The 17463-nt window shown below is 43.1% G+C and overlaps 2 protein-coding genes across 3 annotated transcripts; one reads left to right on the top strand and one right to left on the bottom strand.

Annotated features, from left to right (window-relative positions):
- Positions 1–1669: 1669 nt before the first annotated feature.
- Positions 1670–7093, top strand: LOC123097547 (transmembrane protein 87B). The gene is made up of 6 exons (XM_044519314.1): positions 1670–2061; positions 2908–3841; positions 4350–4445; positions 4732–4868; positions 5732–5903; positions 6705–7093. Exons 1-5 carry the CDS (start codon positions 1856–1858, stop codon positions 5856–5858), a joined length of 1500 nt encoding a protein of 499 aa, XP_044375249.1. The 5' UTR covers positions 1670–1855; the 3' UTR covers positions 5859–5903; positions 6705–7093.
- Positions 7094–9536: 2443 nt separating this feature from the next.
- Positions 9537–17011, bottom strand: LOC123097548 (phospholipid-transporting ATPase 1). Of its 2 annotated transcripts, none has more exons than XM_044519316.1 (9): positions 16644–17011; positions 14281–16195; positions 13641–13971; positions 12650–13499; positions 12304–12427; positions 11426–11645; positions 10794–11252; positions 10429–10712; positions 9537–10030 (listed from the first exon to the last, which is right to left on the bottom strand). In XM_044519316.1, the coding sequence occupies exons 2-8, from the start codon at positions 16034–16036 to the stop codon at positions 10511–10513; spliced, it is 3942 nt and encodes a 1313-aa protein (XP_044375251.1). In that variant the 5' UTR covers positions 16037–16195; positions 16644–17011; the 3' UTR covers positions 9537–10030; positions 10429–10510. The 2 variants fall into 2 exon arrangements, with proteins under 2 accessions (XP_044375251.1, XP_044375250.1); XM_044519315.1 differs by having other exon boundaries at positions 14281–16198.
- Positions 17012–17463: the final 452 nt, after the last annotated feature.

Consider the following 17463-nt stretch of genomic DNA (forward strand, 5'->3'; position numbering starts at 1 on the left):
TGTTATTAATAACCAAAACCACCCGGGGATTAAATGCACTTTCAACCTTACTTACCGCGAAATTGCTACAAAGTCGTGCACTTGTAGGACATCATGGGGCTTCCAAGTACAAGTTATGGTGAAATAGGTTGGTTCTGCATCGTGGGCCGTTTGGTGGACGTCATACCTGGGATACTTGAATCCTAGAACTCTTTGGTTTGAAGCCTCTATCAACGTGGACGTAGAATAGCGCCAATGTCCGACGGGAAAATCCTCGCACCATGAGTGTTTGCATTCTCTAACTCTACATCCTACTTACTTGCCAGATTGTTATTTTCCGCTGCTTATCACTCTTGAATATTTTTCTGTTAAGTGATTGTGCTTGTCTAATCCTTGTTTTCTCAAGCTAAAAACGGTCAACCTTAAAATTGTATAGTTGCGTTATTTTTATAGGACTATTCACCCCCTAGTTCTTAGAACTCGATCTAAACACTTGCTCGTCAACAAGCCATGTGAGACTCCACTACAAGAGTGGGAGGAAGAATCGATGGAGAAGATCAACAACCCAGTGAGCTTCGAGCCAACATCAACAACGTCCCCAAAAGATGTTCAAGCAAACTCAGCAAGTTCAAGCCGAGAGAGGGGGAGGAGAGAGTCCAATGAATAGTGTCATTCAAGAATATTCTACACTCCATCGATCGGGAAATGCCTCCATCATGAAGGCATGGAAATGAGCTTCAATATTGACTTCAAGCATGAGTGCAAGCACGAAGGGCGGTGGACCATGACCCAAACGATGAGCAAGAGGAAGAGAGGTTAAGAGATTGATTGATGCCAAAGGGCACCGCCTACAAGAGGAATGTTACTCAAGACATCGACCTCCTCGACATGACTATTGAAAGGCACCCCCATCAGGATGAAAAAGAGTACAGGAAGCTCAAGTTCACTATACCCAAGCTCTTTGACAACGCTGACCCGAAGACCATCTTTGTTGCAAAGCTCTAGTCATTGTGTCCAAGTTTTGCGGTGTGTTTGTATCTTACACCTGGTTGCACATATTGGACTTAGATATCCAACTCTTTGGTAATCACAATTCCAACTTAACCTAACTCCTACATATATTATTCAATTCATTCAAACATACTTACATATACTAAAAATAATACCTTTTTCATGGGGTAAACCAAATATCATATTTAAATGTGTAAATAGAAAGAATGGATAAAAGCTCATCCATCTCAGTGTTCTAGTACTATTGGACCGCCCAAAAAAGAAAAGAAAGAAAACAAATGACGGATACAGATCCTCCCAAGCCCATCCTTGATAAAATGTGTTTTCTTGCCAATCTACTAGGCAAAATAGTACTCTCTGTGTAATATAATGCGTTTTTTCAAAAGTCAAACATTACAAATTTTGACTAAGTTTATAGATAAAAATACGTGCATTTAAAATATCAAGTGCATATCATTGGATACATCATCAATTATATTTTCATGTTGTATATGTTTGGAAGTGTATGTATAAATAATTTTCTCCGTAAACTCACTCAAAGTTCGCTTAGTTTGTCTTTTCAGAAAATCTTAAAAGTTTCGTGAAACGGATGGGTACGGTACTCCCTATGTAATGAAAAAAATAACACGCTACTCCTTTCACCATCTTATCGCGTGCATCTCTCGCTGAGAGCAAACCTGAGAGGGAACTGGGCAAGCGATGCTCTGAACTTCTGATTCCTCAATACACCAAACCTTAACCACCGGGCTCACACTTCCAGCAGACGAGAGCCTCGAACCTTCCATCGCCATTCCCGATACGATACGAGAGCAAACATCTGCACGCGACGGCGACGGCCACGGCTTTCTCCGCTCGTACCCTCCCGATGCGGCTGCCGCGGCGAGGCGCCCGCCCGGGTCTCGCCCTTCTCGCGCTCGCCCTCGCCCTCGCGGCCCGCGGCGCGGACGCGTCCATCCACGAGTACTCCGGTGGCGGCTTTGCGCCGCGCGCCAACTCATTCTTCTTCCACGGCGGCAGCGAGGGCCTCTACGCTTCCGAATCCTCCTCAAACTCCTCCAACTCCTTCATCAGGTGCGCCAGGCGTCCCTTCTGGACTGGAGTACTCCCCTTAGGGTTTTGCGGGGATCGGGCTACCCCGGATCAGGCGCGCTTTGGTCGGGTGTCCGAGTTAGGATCTGATGCGCTTGTTAAGTGTTGCGTGCGCCTTTTGTTCTGTTAAATTTCGCTGGTGTTGCTTTTTGGGCGATGATGTGTACAGCAAGCGTTATGATGGCGTGCTGCTTGATTTTGTCTGCAATGCTTTAAGTCTCCAGTGTCCCCTCCTGGGGTTCTAGTTGTTTCTGTTCCAATTACGTAAGTGACCAGGCGAGGATTTGTGGAATTTTATGCGCATGGACATTGATCTGTTGAGATGATTGGATGTAGCTGCTTCAAGTTGCCCGTTCTCTCGACAGAAGTTGCTTCTTTTTATTTGTATTGTTGTGATCCCATAGACATTAGTGAATTCAACCACCGAGCTTACTCCAGTTCTTGCTCTGTTTTGTTATATTCAGGAAATGTTACCATTGTCTTCCGATAGCTCGATATGATAATCATTGCCATGGACTTAATGTATGTATTAATCTTTCACATGCCAATGTGATTGTCGTGCCCCGACATGTGAAAGATAACGTGTGTGCTTTGCATAGACAACAAACACAACATGACACTGTCCATTGTTCCTGTACATATTAGCACCGAATCACCAACTTTTGGGGGCATACATTTCATAAAGCATTTGTTTCACAATCCTTTGTGTTGTTAAAATGCATAGATGAATAGACAAACGCAAATAAATTATGGAAATACGAATATCAAGGGCAGATATCCTTCAGTTATTATTGAATTTTCTGCTATCTAATGGGGCTACTCTTTCAGGTTTGACATTGTTACATTTCGACGGTCCCAGGAGTCAGCAACTAGACATGAAGAAATGCAGCAAAAGACAGGATTAGTAGAGGCTATTATTGTTGAGATCCAGGACAGAGACAAAATCGGGGGTTCTTACTTGCACTCTGATGCAATATGCTGCACCCCTGAGCTTGACAAGGAGAAGTCCTGTAAAGTAGGTGAAGTTATTATACGGCCAAATCCTGATAATCCAGACTGGCCAAAAAGAATTCAGACATTCTTTGATGGTAAAAATGAAGAAACTACCATGGGAACACAGAGTGTCTCTATAAACAAAACAGGGATGTACTATCTCTACTTTATGTTCTGTGATCCTCAACTCCGGGGATTGAAGATTACAGGCAGGACAGTTTGGCGGAATCCTCATGGTTATATCCCTGGAAAAATGGCCCCGATGATGACATTTTTTGGTTTCATGTCACTTGCGTATCTTGCACTTGGGCTTCTATGGTTTCTTCAGTTTGTGAGATGTTGGAAGGATATTTTGCAGCTGCATTACCATATAACAGCTGTTATTGCACTTGGTATGTGCGAAATGGCTTTCTGGTACTTTGAGTATGCTAACTTCAATTCAACTGGGACCAGACCTATGGGCATAACCTTGTGGGCGGTTACATTTACTGCTGTGAAGAAGACTGTGTCTCGCCTTCTTCTGTTAGTAGTTTCAATGGGCTATGGTGTTGTTCGACCCACATTGGGTGGGATTACATACAGGGTTGCTGCCCTTGCTATCATCTATTTTACTGCCTCAGAAGCCCTTGAACTTGTTGAAAATCTGGGAAACATCAATGACTTCTCTGGCAAAACGAGATTATTTCTAGTGTTGCCTGTTGCCATACTTGATGCTACCTTCATCATCTGGATATTTTCATCCCTCTCTAGAACTCTGGAGAAACTGCAGGTAGCTGCCTCACTTTCTTGCTAGTCTAAGTAAAAAATATGTTCTAGTTGGATGGGTCCACCATGCTATTATTATGAAGTATGCTTCTCTAAACTGTGTTTTTTTCGTACATCAACATAGCATTTTTTTGGTATTTCTGAATGGCAATACATGGGCTCGTGCTACAGCTGTTTACATTCTAGCAAAACCTGTAGCTAGTTGTATCTTATGCTAAACATCCAACTTATACTCCACTGTGGCCATGTCTTTCAACAATCAGTATCTGTGTTGCATGTTATTGAGTTCAGATGAAGTGAACAGCTGTTACCTGCTGTTCACCTGATGTGAACATGCCACTCCAAAAAATTGGGTTTATCACCCAACTTGTTCGGGTCCAGGATAAAGTTGGTTGCTCTGCTTTGATACCTATACTGCCTAAAAACGAGTTGATTAATTTATTGTCTATTCTTTCATTTATATCCTTTTATCATATAGTTTATGTACCAACCTTTCTCTGATTACATGACAGCTGCGGAGAAGCATGGCGAAACTTGAATTGTATCGGAAGTTTACAAATTCTCTAGCTATGTCAGTGGTTATCTCAATTGCTTGGATTGGCTATGAGGTATGTGTTGGGCCAATTCTATCGTTGCAATTTGGGAAAGTAGCCACAAATGGAAAATGAATAAACTCTTAGCATGCAGACTTGTCATATGATCACTAAACATCAATTATCTCATGCTAATTGTTGGAGAACATAGAAGCAAATGCCAAGTCAACTATTTTTCCCTTGTCCGCCTCCTATATGATATTGACTCATGGAGTTGTTTGCCTCTTGGGAATGCGTGATCACCTTTATGCAGGTTCTGTTGCTAAGTATGATCTGACTTATTTGTTTGGTCTTGAATCAGCTATATTTCAATGCAACCGATCCATTGAGTGAGCTTTGGCGAAGGGCTTGGGTCATCCCTGCCTTCTGGAGTGTCCTCTCATATGTCCTTCTTGCCATCATATGCGCCCTTTGGTCACCATCTCGTAATCCAACAGGGTATCCCCTCTGCTATGAAGTTCACCGTCTTCTCATTTGAGTAGTAGAATTGTTTATTTGGGTTTGCATGTACACAATGTAGTTCATTCAGCTTGAGCACTATTTAAGTCTCTAACTGTCATTATGTTGACTAAGCTGTCAATAACATTATTGTGTAAGGTTCATATCTGTTATATTCTAACTCAGTCCTGGATTTGTCTCTTCTTGAGACAGTTCATATTGTTGACTAAGCTGTCAATAACATTATTGTGGAAGGTTTTTATTTATGCCCGGCTGATATGTTGTAACCATCAACACTTCCACGGTATTCTGAAGAGATGATTTAACCCTGTTTTTTTACTTCTATACATATGTTATTACAAACATGTGCCATGCTTATCTTTACGTCAAAAAAAAAAAACATGTGCCATGCTTATCCAATAATACAATCAGTGCATTTCTAATACTATTACTCCATTTTCCACGATATTGGTCACCACTGTTATATACTCCCTCCGTTCCTAAATATAAGTCTTTTTAGAAGATTTCAATATGGACATACGGAGCAAAATAGGTGAATCTCACTCTAAAATCTGTCTATATACATCCGTATCTAGTCCACATTGAAATCTCTAAAAAAGACTTAGAAACGGAGGGAGTATATTCTAACTCACGTTATGACTTCTAAAACAAATATATTTACAGTTCCTTCAACATGTTCACTATTTAACATTAGTTGATCACATTGTCTGTAAAAACCCATTTAAACCTATAGCTTAGCTTAGGTAGGGTTGAAAGAATGACTTGTTTCGCATAGAGTTGTTAGTATGAACCATGTGCACAGATTTAACTTTGTTTTTTTGTGACCTTCTTGCTGTGTACAGATTTGCATATTCAGAGGAGACAGGTGATGAGGCTGACGAGGAAGGACTCTCTCTTGTAGGCAGTGCTGTTAAAGGAACAGGAGATATTGTGAACATGCATGTGTTTACTGAGGATAAACGTGCATGAGAAGTTATTGACTTAGTGCAGCTGTACTCCTTGTGGAATGCTATGGTATGTAATCTTGTGTTATCCAAGCATGCAGATAGCACTTTTGACTTTGAGCGCCGGAGGCAACTGCCTCTCAAATATGGTTGGATAACAAGTTAGTACATAGCATAGTGAATTTGGATTAGTTGACTCTAGGTCAGGATTAGAGCTCATAATATTCATGGTCCTAAGCTGTAGCTTTTGACTTGAAACTTTCTGCTACGTTTCCCTTCCACTCTAAGCGAGCTCATACCCATCTTCACTTCTTTTTCTGTTTTTGTCTTTTTGTGAATCATCTTCACATGCTTTATCTACATTCTTCTTCTACCCTCCCTCTATCTGTTTATTTATACTTAAGAGAATATACTATTCCGAGCTAGCATTTGCTTGTCATTTTTCTCAGATCCACATTATATGCATAGTGGGAGGCATTCCTCTTTGACATGCTTCAGTCAGCTTAGTCCTGGGTTGCTATAGAGCAGCTATAGAATGGAACTTCATGTTTATTTACTCCAGCAAAGAGCTACAGACCTGTTTCACAATTGTCTGCTCCCCCTTCTGCGGGAAAAGTTTTCTGTGTTTTTGTCTTTGCATGGAAGTTTTTGAGATAAAATTATGTTGTAGTTCAGTTACTGTGGTTTGAGTCATAGTCGAGGCAGTTTTCGCAAAACATTTAGCATAAACACGACGACCATTGTGAAGTTTTTGAATAATGTGAGACTCGTTTATTTAACTCGTTATCAATGAAGTAGTAGCACAGGGCCCAAATTTTACAGGCCCGGCCATGAGTAGCATGCTAACCAATTCCGTTGTGCCCAATTGCAGTGAAGTACCGTACCATTTCCCTCTGGATTCATGGATAGCTGACATCTGCTGAAGCTTGCGTGCGATTCCGATGTATAGGTGGTGACTTTGTGTTGAAGGATTTGACTTCCACATGATCTTACCCGTCCAATGATGACTACCCGATACAAAGAAGTTGGCGAAATAAACTAGAGTTTGAGAGCATGGAGTGTGGCTTACTGCAGTTGTTGTGGTTGGCGTGTAGACTTGTAGATTGGTAGAAGCCTACCCTCTCAAACGCTTGACTGCATCGCTCCCGCTCTGCATGGATCGAAATGGTGTTGCGGCAGTTCCTTGTGTATTTATCATATGTACGCTTATAAAACGAACTAGCAACTATATAATCATATATGTTGATGATTTTGCCTTCTTGTTTTTGGCCTTGAAAGCTATTACTACCTCTGTCCTGGTTTATTGGTTTCCTTAGTCTTTTGTGCCAAACTTTGGCCATAGATTTAACTAAGAGAATAATACTATATGTCATCAAAAGTTATATTGTTGGATTCGTATTTGAATATAGTTTCTAGTGATGTTATTTTTTATTACATGCATTAGCATTTTGTTAATTAAATATAAGATTAAAATTTAGCATAAAATGCAAAGAGGACAAATAAACCAGGACGGAGGCGGTATTATGATTTGTGGAGGGTCTAATTGGAACATTCCGTGCAGGTCAACGCATAGAATCTAGTGCTTTCATTTCGGAATTTTTATACATTTTCCAGGATGTTTTCTCTTTTCTTTTTCCTTTTTACCTCCATTTTCACTGATATTCTAGGCTAAGCTGGGCTGCCGCATCCACGAGCATTTCATGTACTGCCGCATCCACGAGCATTTCATGTACAGACAGTTAGAGCATCTACAGCGGCCTCCTGGACGTGCCTGGTTGGAAAAAAACGACGGACCCCTCACATTATCTGTGCCGTTCCTAAACCCTCATATTGAAACAAAATGTAAATATAAAAAGGATACCAGGGCTCGTGCGCTGAAACAAAATGTAAATATAGAGGGGATATAAGGGTTCATGGACGCACCCGGATACGCCCTGTAGTCTGTGACGTAGGATGTGGCCCACCCCAGACCCCTTTTCTCTTTTCTTTGTTCTTTTTTTTGTCTCTTCATCTCCATCAATCACAAGCAAAAAATTTGAAAGAAAAATCACATACAAATGAGTGGACATATAAGAAAGAAAATAAGGAGCATGTCTGCATACACATGACACTGACCAGGGGTGTCCACAAACTGTTAGGGGATGCGATTTGCTAAGTCTAGTTGTAGATGCTCTTTACCATTGGAGGTTAGGGTCTCAAGTGAGAGAGGCGGCTGAGAGGCGAGGGTTAGGCCAACTCCAACAGGCGACTCATTTGGTCTGCCTGTGTCCATTTGGGTACGCACGGCCAAAAAACCACGGCCCAACACGCCGACACGACAGGGTTCCGATGCAGGCGGTGCCGCAGTCTGACCGCGTGGGGGCAGCCGAGATTCGCAACCGCCGTCCTAACCTCCCGCCGGAGCTACGCCGCCACCCTGGCTATGCAACGGATTCGGCGTATTGGGACGCATGGTACACCACGGAGCACGACATGCCTGTCGGGGGAGCTTCAGGGGTGCGGCCATCACTCCACCACCGTCGGTGATGGTGAAGGAGGACCAGGAGTAGCAGGACGCCTACATCGCAGCCCTCAAGGAGGCCACATGGGCGCTCGCGAAGTCCGAGCGTGAGGAGCTGGCCAGGTGGTCTGGCCTTGTGCAGGCATTGGCGGAGCCGGCAGCCGGCGTGGAGGCGAAGGCGGCCCCACCTCCACCGTCACCAGCACCGCCCTGCACCCGAGCTTGCCTACGCTGACTGTTCTCCGGAGTGGAGGCCATTGGTGGGGCAAACATGGTCATTGCGAGCACGGTGCCGGTGCCGGTGTCCGTGTCGTGCGTGCTCGTGTGGTTGGCCCGAGCGACGAGGGCGAGCGACACCTGTACGAGGCCAAGTCGTGGGCGTTGGCGGCCGAGCGAGAGGAGGTGGAGTGCCATTTGCAGGCCGAGCGGCAGGCGGCGAAGCTTGCAACCTTCCAGCAGACGTTTCCCTAGGCGCCAACGCCGGCGTACGTCGACCTCACCAATGAGGAGGCCGCCGCCGCCGCCTAGATGCGTGGACGCCTAGATCCGACCCAATGGATGTTTTATTTAAATGTCTTTATTTAGTTTTATGTTTATTTAACATATGAACTGCATTTTTAATGGCTGTTTTGTTCTTTTAATGTGTCGGCCCGCGTTGGGCGCACCTACGGGTTGCCGGACAAAACCAGACAGCGTCCATCTGGCCAACCCAAACAAACAAAAACAAATAAAAGGCGGGTCAATTTTGCATCTGTTTGTGACAGCACCTTGGAGTTGGCCTTAAGAGTTTTGGTTCCTCCGCTCCCACCGGCCGAATTAGAATGCCTCCCTCGGCATTAGTGCCCTCTGACTCTGAGGTGTCGCAAGATAGCTGTGGGAGAGCTTCGATTTGGACTTTGGATGGAGTTGTGAGGCGGCGTGATGTTTGCCACCGGCAAGGCTCCTCCTTCACTGATGGAGCTCTCGACGGTCAAGGACCTTGCCTTCGCAGCCAAAGCGTGTTCGTCGGTCTCAGAACTAGACAGCCAGGTGGCTCAAGCAGCTTCAAAAACCTCAAAAATACTCCCTCTAGTGTCAAAAACATTCTCATATTATGGGACGAAGGAAGTAGCACTTTGCGTCAAAAACAGATTAGGGGGCAATAATCAGCAAGGCAAGCAAAAGCACACAAAAAAAACACTCTTCGTTAGGGCAATTCAGCAATAAACCACAAAAAAAGATATAATGAAATCTCCACCCTTTGTAGGACTTGTACATCTTTTCCAATGTTGGACTCAAATCTCTTAAGTTCTGGATCTGACAAGGAAAATTTATCCTGTACCCTTTTAAAGCGTAAAATTCCGACCAGACACAACACTAAGCTACCTAAAACCTCAACGAGGGGGAAGAAAAGGGAAATGGTTAACATATCGTCAGGTAATACAAAAGATTTGGCAAAGTGCGAAAAGAATCTGTATCTATGTACCTCTTTATTTCCTCCTAGACACAACTCTATCTTAAATTACAGAGTATATATCATTCCCCCCTTATCTGTACATTTGTCATCTGATTGATCACTAGTCCACACCCCCAAGGATGAAGCTGTTTGATGCCTCGCCGTACAGTTAGTTCTTCGCAACTGCCGCTTCAGTGCATTTTTCAGCCTCTTCTACAACCAGTATCTCTTGTCCTTGCTAACTTGTGTCCTCATGTATAATCTAGGGCAGTAATTTCACAAAACAACAGGCATAACCGGCAGGTCAGCACTAGTCCACGATGAAAACTTACACGCTATGCTAAGGAAGAACAATATCAACTACAGTATAAAAGTGCAAGTCACAGAATGGGATGTTTGTGCCTAAAAAAAATACTGGAAATAGTTGTCGAATAGCTGAAACTGCAGCTCGTGTGATTTTTCAATCTTCATCCTACAGAAACACTGCTAGCTCATGATTGCAGACAGGACGTTGTTACTTCTTATGATCTACTAATACAAAGTCATAAATACATAACGACTGCAGTTAAGTAATGCAAACTGTGCTCTTGCGTGTGTCTAATAACATGATAGTAGAATAAACTAAATAATAATCATATGGCAGTCATGAATGAAACTTACCTTTTTTTAACAAAAGATCAGCTCAACAAATGAATCAACACAGTTCCCAAACTGGGTGACGAACTAACTGCATGAACCATTGTTAGCTGATATCACTTTCAGGCCTTGATCGCAACTGTTGAGGCAGCTTCTTTAACAACTCAGCTTCTCTTGCTATTTGAATATCAGATGGCCAGAAGGTCTCATATATTACTTTGCAAAGAAACCGAGGAAGCAACCCCAAGACTATTATAAGGCAAACACTAAGCCAGTAAGTTCTTGAAGCAGCCATATTGTATAGTGTCCTGCCAAATATAAGATTCTTAGGCTTGTCACTTTGGACAATAAATAAGAGGGATCAAGAGAGCAAATCAGTGAAAACTTACCCGTAATTAGGGAATATAGGTATAGAATCTATTAACACCATGCACAAAAACGTTGCAGCTATAGAGCCCCATATGGCGAGATGGGTTATAAGCACCCAACGTTGAATGTCCATGGCCAGATGAATATTGACCAGTATAACCACCGCAATTGTCCATAAACTTCCCATACTCCATATGTCCATTGTACTGATATTGTATGTGAAGAAAGGTACATAGAAAAGGACAAGGCTTTGCCACAAGGTATCTAGCATTGTGATCCAGAAGAGTGTCATATTGTAGCCCTCATTTCGAAGCCCTGCCTCATATAGTCTAGGATAATAAAGAAGAGTATTGTGACTCAAGTCCTTGTCTAGAATACCAACCACTACTGTGGGAACTGATGTGTAGATAAGGGAATAGAAAACACTACTCCAATCTGTTAGCGCAAGAGTTGCGGAATATGCAGTGTGCAAGATATACCTACATCAAATCATTAAAAAATTAGATCAACCTGCATTACAAGATGCCAAAAAAGGCCAAAAGGGGCGGGAGGATGATGCTTCTGTATATTCTTACATTTGAATAGTCACTAGATGACACAGGTATACTTAGCTTACAGCATAGGAGAAAAGCATAGAGGAGGGAATATGTACCAGAAGAGCATTAACACAAAGACAGCATTCCGATAGAAGTTGTAGAGAATCATGTATGCCATACGCTGATAATTCCAGTGCCCATGTACAAGAAGCAATCTCTTCAAAAAGCGGAACTGCCCCATAGCAAAATCTGAAGCCATCACTGCTTGACGACCTTCTTGACCACATATACCAACACCAACATCAGCCATCTGTATCATTGAAACATCATTTGCCCCTGCAAATAGAAAACAAGATAAAAAAACCAGACTGTCAATATGAACGTGAGCAGAGGCCAAATAGTGTAGGAAACAGTTAGCTGTGTCTCCAAGGTGACAAAAAAATGACAAGTTTGATGTACAGCGAAAACAGAAATTGGCATCATCCTAGAGTATCGTATTATTTTATCTCAATTGCAACTGACAGAAATGATTTGTGACTCTGTACTAATTGTCGGGTTAAGCCGACTGGGTGCTTGTTATTGTATAAACCCGTATAAACTCTTACCAGTGTATAGCTGAATTGCACTCTTACAGATATGCAATGCACGAGATGATGGCAAGGGTACAACAACAAAAAAGAACACTCAAATACCTAAGATACAAAACGTAGGTGCAACCATGTGTTACCGGTATTCGCACTATCATTCGGCTGGTGATGTGATAAAATAAAATACTTTTAGCACCAACACTCATGATGTGGTTCAACTATAGGAGGAAAACTAAAAAGAAACAAATCACCAAAAAGTTGGCATTCTAGTTCAAGCAAGTTATCATCACTAGTAATTTGCACTACATATTTTACCATTGTACAAGCCAATTAATACGTAAGGAAGACTACAATATACGATATGCTCACTAACATCATAGCAACATGAATCAGATACAGAATCTCACCATCACCGATTGCCAAGGTCATGTCACTCGTCCTGCTTTTAATCAGATCGACAATTCCAGCCTTTTGCAGAGGAGCAACACGGCAGCAGATGACAACTTTACAGGAGGTTGCCAAGTCAAATAACTGTCAAATAGAAAGTTGGCAAATATGAAATTATTGCTTTAAGTATGACCGGTATTTTGTACGTCAACTTGTATTAGTTAAATGTGCAGCCATGGTGTGTGCACTAAAATAGCAACTAATATTGCTGAACTAAAGCTATTGACTATATGTTTAACCAATTGAAACAGAACACAAAGATATGTATTATTATTATTAATAGATAAACAGGATATGATCACAAACCTCTGATTCAAGATCTTTCTCTAGAATATACACAAGGGAATTCCCATCAATTATCAGTGCTAACTCAGCATCATCAAAATTTGGTGATTCCTCAATGTTTACTGACTTGTCATTAGCAATAACTCCAGTCAACTGGAAGTTTTGTATTCCACTTTCAGATGCTTGACCATTAGAGGACCTTAATTTTGAAACATCGCCGTTGTGCAGATCTTCCACATCTTGCTTTCCAAGGTCAGCCGACTTGATTCCAAATTTGGCTTTAGCGTCAGCTAGAAGGCTCCTGCATTCAATCTCGGAGGAACCATTTATGATAATCGAATGCATACCTTGAGTTAATAATCGACATGATAAACCAATCGATATAGCAGTTTCTTGCTTATCCCCTGTGAGAACCCAGACCTTGATTCCAGCCTGACGGAGGGACTCAATGGCCTCAGGCACACCATCCTGCAACTTATCTTCAATTCCAGTTGCACCCAGAAGAGTCAAATCGCACTCTACAAGCGCTGCCGCCTGACGGAGCTTTGCCGATCTCTCTGTCATGGAGGTGCTAGCTTCTTCATACCTTTCCTGCCATTCACTGAATTCTTCATTGCTCAGGTACTTCGAACCAATTACTAAGGTTCGTAGACCCTCTGAGGAATAACTTGACAAATGATTTTCTGTAGTTTCTATAGTTTTGGCGTGCAAAGAATCGAAAAGTCCATCATGGTTCCTGGTCCTCAAAATACTAAGCATTGAAGTATCAGCACCCTTGACAAGAACTTTCACAGTGTCGTCTGGAAATCTTACAACAACAGACATTCTTTTTCTCACACTATCAAATTCATGCAGACCAAGAACATCCAACCTGTTTGTGACAATGAAATTGTTCCGTGAAATACAGGTAGAAGATTGTCAACAGGTACAAAATGCATTTCATGGTCAACTCGGGAAGAAATTAAAGGTAGCTTAAATGTTCTCATAAAACAAAGAATGTTCTAGTATTTACCTTATCCTCTCGCCCTGAACATCTATAACAATGTGGCCAGTTGTTCTTTCAACAAGCTTGTATCCGTAAGCAGAAGCTGCAATTACTAAGGCCTGCTCATCAGGTGATTCCCCCTGGTAATCAATTGCACCAACCTCACTTACTTCATTGGTCAAATCGGGAGAACCTCCTGTGCTAACTGGAATGACAGTATTGCATGCAGCCAAAGTAAGGAAAAAATCATGGGCTGCGAGTCTTTCCTCCCCAAACAATGGTTGTTTCAGAAGTGCCAAGAGTAGTGCATCAACATTGATTTCTGACTTGGGCTTCCTGTCATGTTGGCTCGATGACTCTGCAGAAGGATAGAAACTTAATCATTTATAGGTACACGATCAAATACCAGCTGTACTTGTGTCTTTACTAGTTTCAAAATTCCATTTTCGGTCATCGGAACTAGAAACTTGAACTTTCACTACTTTGAGCTAATTAAATTAAGTACAACGGGTAGTAATTCAGCCTGGAGAAAGGTGGGTCTAGTTGCACATGCCAATCGATCACCAATCATCTAGGTTTTTATTATTACTATAGGAATGAAAGAGTGATCTAAAACAGAAAAAAAGAGCTGCAAAATAGATTTATAGAGAAAAAGTAGTTAACTTGCCTGCAATGGTTATTTCATGTGATGAGTCACTAGTGACCTGCAAGGAGCTCCCATAATTCCTCCCATAGATGCTGGCTTGCTGAAATTCCATCTTATTTTGAGTCAAGGTACCTGTTTTGTCAGAAAATATATACCGTATTTGGCCTAGGTCTTCATTGATATTCAATGATCGGCACTGAAATCTTGAACCTGAACTACTGTCATACATCCGAGTATCTCCAATCATGAAGTATGACTGCCCCACTCTAACTAGCTCCATGGTGATGTATAATGATATTGGTATCATTATCTGAAAGATAATCACAGAACTCAAGAAGGAGAAAAATATCTCCAATGCAAGGCCATAGAACTCAAAATCCTTTCTGTTTTCCCGGCCAAAGGTGAAGTACTTTCTCCTGTAGTATGGTAGTGCGTCAAGGTTTTTAGTATTTTTAAATAACCATACACCCATCCCTGTAGCAACAACTGAGCATGTGATCAAGAGGAAAGCTGATAACCAAAGGGTTTCCCTGTTCATGTAACTCTCCAGATTGCTGCTCTTTGAACGGGATATTGTACTGTTTAACATAGCTTTTGTCTCCTGGCCAGCATAGACAACGACCCCGATAATCCATTCTGTGTTTTTGAGCTGGCACCCACGCAATACAATGTTAGATTGGCCAAGCGGAATCCTCTGATTATTCAGCTCCATGGTAGCTGTAAACTCATAGATATTTCTGTTAGGCTGCTCACATTTGATCAACCCCAAATATGAGCTGTGGCTTATCATGGTAACAGTTTCCTGGCGAGCATACCTTGTTTTCAGGTTTGACTCGCCATCCAAATTCATTGTTTGGATGTAAGCTATACCATTTGGATCACTTGTACCCAGCAGGACCATATCACATGGCATTGTTTCATTGGAATGAATTTTGACAACCTCCCCCGCACAAATGTGTTTCCATTTTTTCGACCGAAAATCACCATGTTGAAGAACAAGTGCCTCTCGGTTATTTTCATTCCTGTCAGATCTGTGACGACGCCAGTCTTCATAACCATCTTTTATAGCAGTCACAAACAACACAAAAAGTAGCGGGAACAATGAAGCGGTCCTTCCAAACACAGCTAAAGGAGGTAGCTGGTTAAGAGCAGCAATAACTAGGAAGTATACATAAGCCAGCCGATGGAACTGGATGAAGAGGTTCTTAGGCAGGAAAGTAATCAAAGTATACTTGCTTGTCCGAATCTCATTTCCTGTAAATTCATATCGGTCGTTTGTTCTGACGGGATCATTGATGTGAATTAGCCTTGGGTCATGCTCTTGCTCAGATGAAAACAGGTCTTCAAAATGCGAGCTCTTGTTCCTGCCCCTCGGGGGTCGATTTGGTTTCTCCTTGGAGGAAGATACTACTCCGACCTCTAGGGATGATGGAGAGCGCTGCATCTCCATTACACCACCCCAAGAAATCTTCCGCTGCCTCTCCTTCTGAGAGCATTCCACCGAGAGACGATGGAAGAAATGCGAATCAGCAGACTGGAAACGCTCTGCCACCCTGCTCACATCAGACTCCTCCGGACAATGCCTTGGTATGGCATCCCCTTCATCCGCAAAATTAACAGAAGCAGTGTCGCAATCCTCATACACTGAGGAAGAGCATGAATCAGCACGGCAGAGGCAGTTCAATGAGCCCACCGATGGCCGAGCAGGAGCCGTATGCTTTGAAGGCGAGTCTGCACTTCCGGATGATGACAGGAGCAAGGGGTCAACGGTACTCATATATAACTGCCGTGTCCCAGCCCATGCATCACCCCAGTAAGCAACCAAGTTACCAGAAGGGCAAGTTCACACCGGACTTCAGCACACCATGTGCCGCACACATCTCATACTTGACGATTCTGCACCATGGACACCTCGAAGACCACAGATTTCTTCAGCCTGCTGAAGAAAAGAGAGAGTTGGAGTTGGATTTTTCTCAGCTCATGATTTTGTGAGATCGACAGCTGAAAAAAGAATTGGAGCATGATAAAACAAGCTAATATTACTGAAAGCTGGGTTAAACATTTCAACGAGCTTGACTTGAATGCAGGTAAGTAACTTAAAATAGAGCAGCTAAATTAGCACGAACTAAACTTCATTAAACCCCACAAAAAGCATGGCACCGCTTGCCCCCTCAACAACTAATACGAAACAGACCAAACTTTGGTCGCGGAGCTAGTAAATCCCTCACTCAAACTCCTTAATCTCTGAGCTATGCCTCGAAGCTGGATCAAACAATCAACGCCGCTTCAAGCAAAAAAAGTATCCAAAAAAACACAAGAAAAAAAGATCTCAGATCGTGCCAAAGGGAGACAGCCGGGGGACCAGACAGAAACAGGACACGCACCAAAAAGGAGGCCTCCGGATCGGACCAAGCCAATGCCGAGCTGAAAGGCTCGGCCCTCGCGGCGCGGGTTGCGGGGCGGCGGATCCGCGGCGCGCTTCCGCGGATCTGACGGCGGCGGCGGCGGCGGCGGCGGCGACGGCGGAAGCGGGGAGCTTCCGCGGTCGGATCCGGCGGCGGTCCGCCTAGGGGCTGAAGCCGCCGACGGCGAGGAGCAGGAGGAGGATGAGATGGAGGAGACGGCGGGTGTGTGTGGTGTGGGAACTCTTTTTTTCCTTTTTTCTTTTTCGGCGCTCGCTGGCTGGCTGGCTTGCAGATCGGGGAGGAGAGGAGAAGGTGGTACGGCGCGTAGGCGTAGGCGTTGTGGTAGACGGGTGGAGGAGCGCGAATTATTCGCCCAATCTACCTCTGATTTCTACGTACGATTGTGTACATTGAATTTCTCGGGTATTCCCATTCTGCCCCTGGGTGGGTTCTTGTTTGGCGGTTAAAATCTCAAGCTGCTCAACCTCTTTCATCTGAACCAATTTTCCAAAATTCTCAAAAAAAAGAAAAACCAATTTTCCGAAAACAACTTGCCTTTACCATGTAATTACCACCAATACCAAGAGCAGAGACCTGGATAAGATAGAGCTCTCACATAGTCTACGCATCCGATCGAAACATGTACGCAATATTGATCGTTCGATCTCTGGCCGATCTCGCATGAGTCATTGAATATTCACCGCGATTGAACTCGGTTGTTGGATAAAATTTCAATCTTTGTAGTACAGATTCGTCATTTCACCTAGTGGTATAAGAGCAACCAACGCGCCGATCCAAA

Source organism: Triticum aestivum, chromosome 4D (assembly GCF_018294505.1).
Source record: "Triticum aestivum cultivar Chinese Spring chromosome 4D, IWGSC CS RefSeq v2.1, whole genome shotgun sequence".
Taxonomy (NCBI): Eukaryota; Viridiplantae; Streptophyta; class Magnoliopsida; order Poales; family Poaceae; genus Triticum; species Triticum aestivum.